This window comes from Cyprinodon tularosa, unplaced genomic scaffold, assembly GCF_016077235.1.
Source record: "Cyprinodon tularosa strain WSP-4 unplaced genomic scaffold, ASM1607723v1 ctg1010, whole genome shotgun sequence".
NCBI lineage: Eukaryota > Metazoa > Chordata > Actinopteri > Cyprinodontiformes > Cyprinodontidae > Cyprinodon > Cyprinodon tularosa.
Window position 1 is genome coordinate 69,010 of NW_024037795.1, and position 13,439 is coordinate 82,448.

Genomic DNA, 13,439 nt, shown 5'->3' on the forward strand with positions numbered 1-13,439 from the left:
AGTTCTACTTTAGCATCGGTTTGACAAATCAGGAAATCTTTTAGCAGCAGCATCTAACTGGGCAGGATGTCAAAGTGGACTCTGGTTGCTGATTGGTGGAGCTGGTCGGCCGTCATCTGCTGAGCGGAGCTCCAAGCTTTCTTAATGAACGGCTTGTTCTATGATGACTTTATTCTCAAAATAGAAGAAACATCTCTAGCCTGGCCTTGACATTTCGTCACAGAGTTATTCCACCTTTCTGATTCCTGATCCTCCACGGACAGGTTGGTCGTTGGATCGCCAACTTGAAGAGAAAAAACCCGTAATATGTAGCCAACATTTGGAAGAAGAATGTTTTCAAGATGACTTGGATAATAGCGCGTTGTGACAAACACCAGATACAGCACTGGGACTTGATCAACAGCCGATACCGCACCGTGACGTCACTAACCAGTAGGTGGCAGTAGTGTTCTTTGACAAACATGGATGCCTCCAGTAAAGCACATTCACATGAAAATTACTCTGAATTAAAAACACTGATCATTTATTGAACAGGATGGAATCATTTCAGATTTAAAGAACTTTCAGAAGTTTGAATTCTCAATATAAGTGAACTTTTCCTTTCATGTGATATAAAATTATAAAGTTTCACCATCTGGAGTCTTTAGTCAGATTTTATCTGCAGTTAAATCCAAGGACCAGAGAGGAGGAGTGTTAAAATCTGCAGATTTATTGAGGAGGTTAAGACAGAATAAGTTAGACGGATCAGAACAAACCCAAAGTGGCAGTATTTAGTGGTAGCATCATCGTCACGGCGACAGACAAAGATAAACTGAAGCTAACACTGTTTGCTGTACTGGGCGGCTCATAGAGTCCAACTCAAACCAGAACCCAGAAATGTTCAAAGGCAACATCTGGAAGGCAGCACGGCATAAGGCTACAGTCTGCAGAGGAAACCCCGTTGCCATGGAGACGGGAGATAAAGCACTTTGATTGTCCACCAGAGGGAGCCGTTTGTCTGACGTCAGGGCAGCTAGTTTATAGGTTAATTAAAGCAGATGGCCATCAGAACCTTCAGTCAGAAACCAGAGGAGCTTCTAGCTCCGCCTCCTTCAGGACGCCGCGCCGAGGGGAGACGGAGGAGCATGGAGGACCTGAAGATGGAGCCTTCTGACCTGAATCAGAGCTTCTGGGGTCCGCTGGGAAGCGGCAGCTCTGAAAACTGGGAGCCTTTTCCAGACGGCGAACATTCAGACAGGAAGTGGAGCGTTGAGCAGAGTGACCCGCCAGGAAATACGGGACTCAGTTGCTCGTCTACGTTTCTCGACAGATTTCTCCACTTCCTCCATTCGTTGCTATGGGAACGACGCATGTTGACCTTAAGATTCGGTGAGGCCGTCCGTCGGCTTCTGGATGAAAATGTTTTTAAGGGACCAAGATGATCTACAGGAGGAACCTTAAAGGAACCAGAACCGGACCGCTCCTGAGAACTGGAGCCCACTATGGAACCCTCAGCTGGTGACCAGAACCGAGCTCCACCTGGTTCAGGTCTAAACTCCGCCCCCTGTGACCTCATTTGTCACCAAGCAGCTGCTTAACGCTCTTCAGTGTGGAAGGGCTGGGAAAGAGGCTGGTGGTTCTGCAGAACCTCTGTGTGTCTGCAGCTCCTTCAGGGTGTGAGGAAGAGCGGATAACAGGAAGGCTGGGTGGAGCTCTCACAGTGTGAAACCGGTACCAGCAGGTCGCATAAGACCAATGGAGGCTGGATGAAGGACAATCATCATCATCATCATGTGGTTGTTTGACTCTCCACCAACCGCTGGACCAGAACCTTCATGTCCTTGCTGAAGGACAGAGATGAAGAACCACAGATGTTTGGTTTTTAGATGGAGACCCGTTCCAGGTTGGGTCCAGTTCAGAGTGAATCCCACAGAACAGAACAGCTTTAGGGGAACGGTCTATGACGGTAAACCCGGTTCTGCTGAGGGGAACCACTCCACTGGGACCATGAAACTCAGCAGAAGTAGGACCAGAACCTTCTCTGCATACAGGCTGCAGTCCAGCCTGCACCACCTGGGCCTGAGGAAGACCCAGCGGGTCAGGTACTGGTACCATTCAGAACATCTCAATGGTGTAAGACAGCAGGCACTTACTGGGCCTACCAAGAACCTTAGTGGTTCATATAAAAGGTCCTGATGGAGAAACGGTTCATCTCTCAGAACCAGTGGACTAATCCAACAACACCAGCTCTGTCCACCAACCGGCTGATGGAGGACGCACGGCACCAGAGGCTAACGGGTCAGACTGACATCTCAAAGGAGAACAGCGCTTAGTTTACCCTGGTAGGTGCTTCTATTGGATCAGAGGTTCTATTGGATCAGAGGGAACGTTCAGGTCTCCGACTCCCCGTCTCCCATCTATGCTGCTTCTCCTACAAACGGGTCAAAAAAGGAAACTTTCTCCTTCTCTTCTTGGCTGAGGACTTTGGCTCTGGGTCCGGAACAGAAACCAGAACCCCTTTCATTCCAAAACTGACCTGCCGCTGTCAGCAGGTGGAAACAGGAGGATTCGGGTCTGGATCGGGCCGGTTAAACGGGACCCGGGTTGAATGTGGCGCGACTTCTGCTTTTCAAGCACAGGAAGTCTGCTCACCCACAGAAAACACATCGGATCAGAACCTTTGGGCTCCATTTGGCTTCAAATCACAGCGAAGTGGTTGATGATGAGAGAAGGCGGGACACACTGCATGAGGAGGAGGAGTCAGAGGAACCGGATCAGAACACACCCACCCAGTGTCCAGACTCTACAGGCGGTTCCTGTCTGCATCAGAGAAGGAAGACGGAGCAAACGGCAGCAACCCCCCCAGTAACACTGGTTAGAGCAGCACAGACTGGGAACACTGGAGCAAATGAGGGTGGGGGGGCTCTCAGTCACAGCCAACGAGCTTGTTAAGGCGGAGGGTGAGGGGGGGCTCTCAGTCACAGCCAACGAGCTCGTTAAGGCGGAGGGTGAGGGGGGGCTCTCAGTCACAGCCAACGAGCTCGTTAAGGCGGAGGGTGAGGGGGGCGTGGCCGCAGTAGTGGTGACTTTAATACACAGTCTGAGTTCAACAGGAGCAGAAGGATGCATGAAGGCACTGAGAAACCTGCTCCTGTTCTCCTCCTGGTCCGGGTTCAGGTCCGAGTCCCGGTCCGGGTTCAGGTCCGAGTCCCGGTCCGGGTTCAGGTCCGAGTCCCGGTCTGCTCCCTCACTGCAGCATTAGCTGCTTCAGGTTGTCGTGCAGGATGGTGTCCTTGACGTCCCGGAACACCAGCCGGATGTTCTCCGTGTTGATGGCCGTGGTGAAGTGGTGGTAGAGGGGCTTCTGCTGCTGGTCGCGGCGCTTTCTGCGGAAACACTCGACCAGGAAGCTCTGAACGTCAGCCAGGCTGCTGGGATGGCCAGAGAACTCGGGGAAATAGTCCTTGATAGAAACCTGCTTCACCTTCTCCTCCAGGAGGTCCGTCTTGTTGAGGAACAGGATGATGGAGACGTTGCTGAAGACCCTGTTGTTGACGATGGTCTCAAAGATGTTGAGCGACTCGCTCAGCCTGTTTGTCTGCCGGTCCTCCATGAGCACCTGAAGGGATCAGAGCGGAAGCAGGAAGACGGAATAAATCATAACATAAAAATAATCTCTCCAATTCAGCAAAAATGAACAGAAAGCTGTTTAATGAATATAAAATCTCCCTTCACAAATAGTTTTGTAATTTGTAATAATTGAATTGCTTGTTGTCTCACAGAAACCTGGCTGCAGCAAGAGGACTATGTCAGAATAAATCGGTCAACTTGTTCACGTATTACAGGGCAAGAAATTCTCTGCAGAAGGAGTAGAAACAATCTTTATACTGTGTGCAGAATTATTAGGCAAGTTGCATTTTTATTTTTATTATTGGGCCACAATTGTGTTTTCAATCAACCCAGAAAACTCCAGACACGTTGCAGCTCTGAAATATGGCCCAACTGGTGGCTAATGGCTTCCTGGCAGCTTCACGCGTCCTTCTCTATTCATGGGTAGGTATTTTGCCTCTTCTTTATTCAACACGCTTCCTGCGCCCCTGTTGGCTATTTGCCATGAACCGCTTGATCGTGCGATCATCCCGCTTCAGAAGCTTGGATATTTCCAAACTGCTGCTCCTCTGGAAGACATCTGACCATTTTTGACTTTTCAGAATCTTTAAAATCTCTTTTCTGACCCATTTTGCCAAAGGAAGGAAGTTGCCTAATAATTAAGCACACCTTATATAGGGTGTTGATGTCATTAGGCCACGCCCCTTCTCATTACAGAGAAGCACACCACCTGATTTACTTCATTGGTAGTTGGCTTTCCAGCCTCTACAGCTTGGAGGAGGATAACATGAATGAAAACGATGATGTGGTGGAAATACTAACTTGCCTAATAATTCTGCACACAGTATTCTGATTTACTGATCAGTCAAAAACTCATTAATAGTTCAATTTCTCTTGGAATTTCAAGTCTAAATATCCTCAATATAAATGTTAAAGCGCTACAAATAACTTCTGTTTCAGACTTCCTCTCTGAGTCAGTGTTAAATACTAAAGGTTATTACAGTGAGGAAGAAAAAAAAACAACTCATAAAAAAAAGTATACCTCCACAGATTATTTAGTGAAGAAAAATTTATTTTAGTGAAAACATTATTGCTTTAAAATTTCTAATTTAACTACTGGTTACCATGCCAACGTTGACACCAGGATTCTGCGTGGATAGGAATAGTAGGTTGGGTGATGGAGCTCAGGGTTTGCCACATTCTAGTAGCTCTGCATCAGCTCTGAGAAATGGCCTCTTCTCAGCCTTACATTTCTCAAATTCAAGCCAAAACATTTAAACAAAAAACCCCACTGAAGGTTAGCATTAGCAAACCTGGAAACCGGCTTGCAAACAGTACAGAACAAAAGCTGGCTGATTCGGGTTTGACACACTCTATGAGGACTTAAACTAGCAGCTATCTCATTGCAGACATTAAAGGCGATAGCTTATCCCGCCTCTAATGGCATCTTAGACTTGATTGGCTTTGATCAAAATGTGCATAGACAGACACCTTCTCATCTTCATACTTTGGACCTTGTCCTCACATTTGGCATTGATTGTGTAGAAATGAGCAATGACTTTCACATTTTATTTAGCAAAATTCTCTAATTCTCTAAAAGAAGGTTTCACTTTAGCAAATCATCAGATAGCACTGGATTAGTATCTGTTCCCTTTTTTTATCTGTTATAACAGAAAAACATTGCTGAGGGCAGCCATTTAATTTCCTCCCTTTCTTGTTGATGATCTTGTTGAACTGATTACTTCCTTTCTGTATATTGCATTAAACAACATAGCCCCCCAGAAAAAAAATGAATTAATAAGAAGGTAGGAGGTCTTAGATGGAAGGTGGCTTCAGTCCATCATGTCAGTGTTTGCCTTTAGTGAGGCATCAAAGCTGTGAAATTGAGCAAAGAGTCCTACTAAACAACCTCTGAACATGAAAAAAACCGTTATAGAGATATAGAGCACTTCATAATGACCCCAACATAATCTCACCTGATCATATTCAGAAGAGGAGACAAGGAAGAGGATGGAAGTGACCGAGTCAAAGCATTCAAACCAACGCCGCCTCTCCGAGCGCTGGCCACCAACGTCCACCATTTTGAAAGGAACGTTCTTGATCTCAAAGTTGTACTCGTGGATACCCTTGGTTGGTTTCCTGGCCAGTAGGATGTCCTGCTGGCTGGGGAGGTAGTCCTGCAAGGAAAGCGTTGCATTTAGACCCGACAGGATTCCTAAAAACATCAATCATTTACAGGATTTATTTGGTATGTTGTTATTTGGCTTATGTAGCTTTAAAAAGCATTATTTGTCAAATTTATTTTCATATGTAGCAAATCTATTTTTAAAGTCGTAGGGAAGCGGCTGTTCCAACCGTTGCATTTCTGAATTCTCCCAGTGGTGCCGACTTTACACGAGTGAATAAAGTGAATGTGATTGGTCGATTATCAAGGGGGCGGGATTGTTGTGGCGGAAGGTTCACAAGCAAGTTTGGTTGTGGCCGATTTGCTGGAAGCATCTTGCTAACCAGTTAGCATCTTAGTGCTAGCAGTTTCTCAATGGGGAATTCCATTGGGACCAAGTAGCACTAAATTGGTGACTTAGAAACGACACTGTCAAGGAACGCTATGGACAGCGGAAACATGCAAGAGGAGGAGAGTTTAGTGTCGGAGGTCGTGGATGAGTCTCCTCCGTCATCCATTTTTTATTTAGAGGAGGAAAGCGGGGACGAAGATGTTGTGGAAGAGGACGCCAGGGCGGCAGAAGCTTGGTTTGGTGTAGAAGGCTTCCAGCCGTACATGTTTGAGCCCTTGCCTCGCAACGCTGCCAGTTCTGTTAGCTCTACGCCTGCCGAAGACACAGACGTCCATCCCCGTGAACACTGGGACGCAACTCAATGGGAAAGGAAAGGATTCTGATTTCAACCGTTGCGTATATTAGCTGCGACATATGAATCAAGATGCTATGACCGAAAACATTTGATTGACAGATGACCGTTGATACAGGTGCTGGTCATAAAATTAGAATATCATGAAAAAGTAGATTGATTTCAGTAATTCCATTTATAAAGTGAAACTTGTATATTATATTCATACATTACATACAAACTCATATATTTCAGATGTTTATTTTGTTTAATTTTGATGATTACAAATGACAACAAATGAAAATCTGAAATTCATCATATCAGAAAATTAGAATATTACTGAAGACCAATAAAAACAAAGGATTTATAGAAATGTTGGCCAACTGAAAAGTATGAACATGAAAAGTATGAGCATGTACAGCACTCAGTATTTAGTTGGGCCTCCTTTGGCCTGTATTACTGCAGCAATGCGGCGTGGCATGGAGTCGATCAGTCTGTGGCACTGCTCAGGTGTTATGATAGCCCAGGTTGCTCTAATAGTGGGTTTTAGCTCTTCTGAATTGTTGGGTCTGGTGTATTGCATCTTCTTCTTCACAATACCCCATAGATTTTCTATGGGGTTAAGGTTAGGAGAGTTTGCTGGCCAATTAAGAACAGGGATACCATGGTCCTTCAACCAGGTACTGGTAGCTTTGGCACTGTGTGCAGGTGCCAAGTCCTGTTGGAAAATGAAATCTGCATCTCCAAAAAGTTGGTCACCTGCAGGAAGCATGAAGTGCTCTAAAACTTCCTGGTATGTGGCTGCGTTGACCCTGGACCTCAGAAAACACAATGGACCAACACCAGCAGATGACATGGCACCCCAAACCATCACTGACTGTGGAAACTTTACACTGGACTTCAAGCAACGTGGATGAAGTGCCTCTCTTCTTTTCCTCCAGACTCTGGGACCTTGATTTCCAAAGGAAATGCAAAATTTACTTTCATCAGAGAACATGACTTTGGTCCTGTTTCTCTTTAGCCCAGGCAAGACGCTTCTGACGCTGTCTGTGGTTCAAGAGTGGCTTGACACAAGGAATGCGACAGCAGAAACCCATGTCTTTCATACGTCTGTGTGTGGTGGTTCTTGAAGCACTCACTCCAGCTGCAGTCCACTCTTTGTGAATCTCCCCCACATTTTTGAATGGGTTTTGTTTCACAATCCTCTCCAGGGTGCGGTTATCTCTCTTGCTTGTACACTTTTTTCGACCACATCTTTTCCTTCCCTTCGCCTCTCTATTAATGTGCTTGGACACTGAGCTCTGTGAACAGCCAGCCTCTTTAGCGATGACCTTTTGTGTCTTGCCCTCCTTGTGCAAGGTGTCGATGGTCGTCTTTTGGACAACTGTCAAGTCAGCAGTCTTCCCCATGATTGTGTAGCCTATAGAACTAGACTGAAAGACCATTTAAAGGCTTTTGCAGGTGGTTTGAGTTAATTAGCTGATTAGAGTGTGGCACCAGGGGCCATCAATTTTGAACCTTTTCACAATATTCTAATTTTCTGATATGATGAATTTGAGATTTTCATTTGTTGTCATTTGTAATCATCAAAATTAAACAAAATAAACATCTGAAATATATGAGTTTGTATGTAATGTATGAATATAATATACAAGTTTCACTTTTTAAATGGAATTACTGAAATCAATCTACTTTTTCATGATATTCTAATTTTATGACCAGCACCTGTATATGATTGGCCGAATTTAGGTGTTCAGGCTGACGTCAGGCTGAAACACTGATTTTAAGACATTTTTTTTTAAATAAAAATGTTCTAACTTTTGGGACAATATGGTCTGATAAAGATTACATTTAAATACATGTTTAAGCCAGAATGATTTGACAGTTAAATATGACTTCCCTCCATCTTTAACCTAAAAGCTTTTGGGCCTGTGTTCTGGTCAGTCGGCTCTGCTCTGCCTTTCAGGAATGCAGCCTGTTTCAGAAAACGTTGGCAGATTCCTATCCTAGGGTACCACCATAACAGCACCACAGATGGAAAAACTGCAATGTTACAGGTGAGATGTTGTAATAATCACTTCCCAGGTGAATAAATAAATAAGAAAATGATGATAAACCATGGTCGCTCTTCTGTCAGCTTTCACAGGCTCAGCTGCTTCAGCTTCATTCTTCTCTCCTGCTGCTGAGCTTTAGTCTCTGTCCTTTCAAGCATTCCTTTGATGACACATCACACTGGGAATATGGATCTTTTCCCAGTTTCCAGTCTGAATTTATCTTAAACCTTAAACAGCCGTCAGTAACACACTGTGTTTATTGGACTGCTCTCTAGAGTCATTTAGTGTTTTTGCCTACTCCTGCTTGGTAGACTGACGACCATTGTTCCTATTTCATCATCAAATTGAGAGAGGACACTTTGTTGGCCCTCGCTTCCTTATTTTTGGTTTGGAACTTGCGTAGGTTAGGGTGGACTTGCCATTCACCAGTAACGGTCGGATTGGGGCGTCCACCGGTAACGGTTGGGCGTACACCAGTAACGGTCGGATTGGGGCGTGCACCGGTAACGGTTGGGCGTACACCAGTAACGGTCGGATCGGGGCGTGCACCGGTAACGGTCGGATTGGGGCGTCCACCGGTAACGGTTGGGCGTACACCAGTAACGGTCGGATTGGGGCGTGCACCGGTAACGGTTGGGCGTACACCAGTAACGGTCGGATCGGGGCGTGCACCGGTAACGGTCGGATTGGGGCGTGCACCGGTAACGGTCGGATTGGGGCGTGCACCGGTAACGGTCGGATTGGGGCGTGCACCGGTAACGGTTGGGCGTACACCAGTAACGGTCGGATCGGGGCGTGCACCGGTAACGGTCGGATTGGGGCGTGCACCGGTAACGGTCGGATTGGGGCGTGCACCGGTAACGGTCGGATTGGGGCGTGCACCGGTAACTGTTGGGCGTACACCAGTAACGGTCGGATCGGGGCGTGCACCGGTAACGGTCGGATTGGGGCGTGCACCGGTAACGGTCGGATTGGGGCGTGCACCGGTAACGGTTTAGGGTTATCATAGGGTTATGGCACAGAATGAATGGATGTTAATGGGAATCAACTCATGGTCCATAATACATGTATGAAGGGTAAGACATTAAGCTTATTAATAAAGCTTGAGGCCAAAGGCAAAGGCGATGAACAATTAACTCTAAGGTGGAAAGGAGCGGTCAGCCACAAACAGGTTTTGGAAGAAAGACGACGGGGACAGAAGATGAGAATAACTGAAGATAGATTCATTCCTCTCAGACGTTCAACATCACCATAAATATTAATCCCAGAACGAGGTCATTGCTGGCCTCATATTAGCATCTCACCAGCAAACATCATGAAAGCCTGATGCAGACCACAGGATCCTTTCAGGAGACTTTCTCGGGCTCTTAGTTTCCCATCCATAAAACCAACATTCATTTGTCTGTTTTTGGTGGAAAGCTCCAGCTCAGAGCCTCGGCTCGTTTCAGCTCTTAGAGCAGGGGTCTGGAACGTATGGCTCGCGAGCCACTTGTGGCTCTTTGGATGATATCATCTGGCTCGCAGACGAAACAAAATATTTAATTTGGATAGAATAAAATCTGTTTTAATCCATGCATCGGTATTCCTCTGCTCATGTCCTGTTCAGGGTTGCTATTGGCTGCAGGAGCAGTCCATTATTTTAATTGGATAATAATAGCCTACGTGGACTGTTGCTGGGTAAACCCCCTTTTGAATCAGTCTGCTCGGGCAGTAGCTCACAGCTAACCCTTCAACGAAGAAGATGGCAAAAAGAAAAAAAAGACGAGTAGTATCGTACATTTCAGGACGAATGGACCGAAGAATTTGCCTTTGTGGAGAGAGCAGGTTCTGCAGTGTGTTATTTGCAATGACAAAATTGCATCGATGAAACGGTCGAATGTAAAACACTTGGACACACGCCATGCTACCTTTGCGTCAAAGTACCCGGCGGGGGACAGCCGGAAGAAAGCGTGCCAAGAGCTACTGAGCAGCGTGCAGGCTAGCCAGCAGCAGCTCCGTGTATGGACGCGACAAGGTGACTATAATTCCGCTAGCTTTGCTGGATCTTTAGCAATAGTGAGGAACGGAAAACCATTCACAGATGGCGAGTATGCTAAAACGTTCATGCTGGATGTAGCCAATGAACTTTTTGATGATTTTCCGAACAAAGACAAGATAATCAAACGGATAAAAGACATGCCTCTGTCGGCAAGAACTGTTCATGATCGCACCATCATGATGGCAAATCAAGTGGAGGAAACGCAGGTGAAAGACATAAAGGCAGCGCTGTTTTTTCCCCTGGCTTTGGACGAGTCAACAGACGCAAGCCATTTGTCACAGTTCAGTGTGATTGCAAGATATCCTGCTGGTGACACACTGTGCGAAGGAAGTCTTGCTGTTCTGCCAATAAAAGGATCCACAAGAGGTGAGGATTTATTCAAGTCTTTCATGGAGTTCGCTCAAAGAAAAAATCTACCTATGGATAAACTTCTCTCAGTGTGTACTGATGGTGCGCCGTGTATGGTGGGAAAAAACAAAGGATTTGTGGCGCTTCTCCGTGAACATGAAAATAGACCCATCCTAAGTTTCCATTGCATTCTACACCAGGAGGCACTTTGTGCTCAGATGTGTGACGGGCAGCTTGGCGAAGTGATGTCGCTGGTCATTCGTGTGATCAACTTTATTGTTGCCCGAGCCCTAAATGATCGCCAGTTTAAAACACTGCTGGATGAAGTTGGAAATAACTATCATGGTCTGCTTTTGCACAGCAATGTGCGTTGGTTGTCAAGAGGGAAGGTGCTTTGCCGTTTTGCGGCTTGCCTGGACGAAATCCAGACTTTTCTTGCGATGAAAGGCATTGAGCATCCTGAGCTAGCCGAAACTGAGTGGCTCCTCAAGTTTTACTATCTCGTGGATATGACTGAACATCTGAACCAGCTCAACGTGAAAATGCAAGGAACTGGAAATACAGTCTTATCCCTTCAACAAGCCGTGTTTGCTTTTGAAAACAAGCTGGAGCTCTTTATCATGGATCTTGAAACAGGTCGTTTACTACATTTTGAAAAATTGAGAAATTTTAAAGATGCATGCACAGCAAGTGAGCCCACTCAAAACTTTGATCTCCGCCAGCTAGCTGGCTTCACATCCAGTCTCCTACAGTCGTTCAAAACACGCTTTGGAGAATTTCGTGAGCACACTCGGCTTTTCAAGTTCATCACCCATCCAAACGAGTCTTCACTGAACACAGCCGACCTGAGTTACATTCCTGGTGTCTCCGTCAGAGATTTTGAAGCAGAAGTGGCTGACTTGAAGGCCTCAGACATGTGGGTGAATAAGTTCAAGTCACTGAATGAAGATTTGGAAAGAATTGCACGACAAAAAGCAGAGTTGGCGAGCAAGCACATGTGGGCAGAAATGAAAAAACTTCAACCCGAAGACCAGCTGATTATCAAAACTTGGAACGCGCTTCCTGTCACATACCACACACTGCAGCGTGTGAGTATTGCTGTATTGACCATGTTTGGATCTACGTATGCATGTGAGCAGTCATTCTCACATCTTAACAACATCAAGTCCAGCCTACGATCACGTTTAACGGATGAAAGCCTCAATGCTTGCATGAAGCTTAACCTTACCAAGTACCAATCAGACTACAAAGCCATCAGCAAATCCATGCAGCACCAGAAGTCGCATTAATGGTGAGTATTATAACGACATTATTTAAAAAATAAGTTGAGAGGCTTATTATACTCGCATTTAGTTGAATTCAGTCTTAAAATATGTTATATGGCTCTCCCTGAAATAAATTTCCAGATATTTTGCTGTCATGGCTCTCTGAGTCAAAAAGGTTCCCGACCCCTGTCTTAGAGGCTCACTTAAAGGAGCAGGGGGCCTCCATGGGTCCTCCCAACATTAGAGACCCACAGGAATCAGGACTTTCCTTCTAGGGTGAATGGAAGCTGTATGGAACAGAGAAGAAGTTCAGGAAAGTCCCACAGCTGGATGAAAACCCCTCAGAGGCTCCCTGATGTTGCTGGACCGCTGACGCAGCGAGAGATGGCGGCCGCCGATTACTGAGATGGAAAAAAACGTAGCAAGAATTTGGCTTCTCACAGTGCCTTTGCTCTGCACTGCAGGTCAGCTGGCTGAAACATGGTTGCTGCACTTTCTCCTGGCTTCTAACAGAAACTTATTCAACTTTGGAAATAGGGATGCAATATTCACATTATGGCTGACGTTTACTGATCCTACTCTGGACGCCATGAGAGACGCCGCAGTGCTGCTCTGCTTCAGTCACTGCTTTCCCCTCCTGAAACAAACACAGAAACTAGCTGGAAATAATCACTGGTTGTTGATATTGGCCTAGTTCTCCATCAGACCGACGCCAATAAGCCTAAAAATGACCGATACGTTGACACTAACGCCGATATATATAGAAAAACAGGAACCAGCGTGATGTTGACACTCAAGGTGTGTTTCAGGTCGACCTGCGCAGAAAAATATCCCCAGAGAGCATCCTGTCCATAAAGCTCCGCCCACTGCAGGAGTGCGTTTCCCTTCAGCGTATGGCTTCAAACTCTGACGTCCTATTAGATTAAAGGAAAATTCCGGTTTTTAACACTTTTAGCCCATTTTCTGTAGTGTCCAGGATGAAATCGAATGATCGACCGCAAAATTTTGACGATTGGTCCTGTCTCTGCTATTTGGCTCATGCAGAATCACCCCCTGGCTGCTTCAGAATGGCTTCCATAGTGCATGTCCGATAATGTCCTTAAAACAACCTTAAACGTTCTTTTTTTTAAATATGCTACTCACCGGGTCGTCAGCGCTGTTCAATGACGTTCCAAAAAAAGTTTCGTGAAGAAAAACCGTTCCTGTCTTGTTTTATTTAGCATTTTGTAAATCCCAGAACTATTTTTTCCGATACATCACAACCGCTTATAAACTTCCGCTTCCCGTTCGAATCTGAAG

The 13,439-nt window shown here is 45.7% G+C and overlaps 1 protein-coding gene across 1 annotated transcript in view; it reads right to left on the reverse strand.

Moving 5' to 3' along the window:
• Positions 1 to 2,963: 2,963 nt before the first annotated feature.
• LOC119778522 (guanine nucleotide-binding protein subunit alpha-13) overlaps positions 2,964 to 13,439 on the reverse strand; it is a 29,405-nt gene continuing 18,929 nt past the window's right edge. Inside the window, exons 4-5 of the mRNA XM_038277790.1 lie at positions 5,565 to 5,765; positions 2,964 to 3,598 (exon numbers count right to left, since the gene is read on the reverse strand). Coding sequence (XP_038133718.1) covers positions 3,227 to 3,598; positions 5,565 to 5,765 — 573 coding nt within the window. The 3' untranslated portion in view covers positions 2,964 to 3,226. The remainder of the gene's footprint in view (positions 3,599 to 5,564; positions 5,766 to 13,439) is intronic.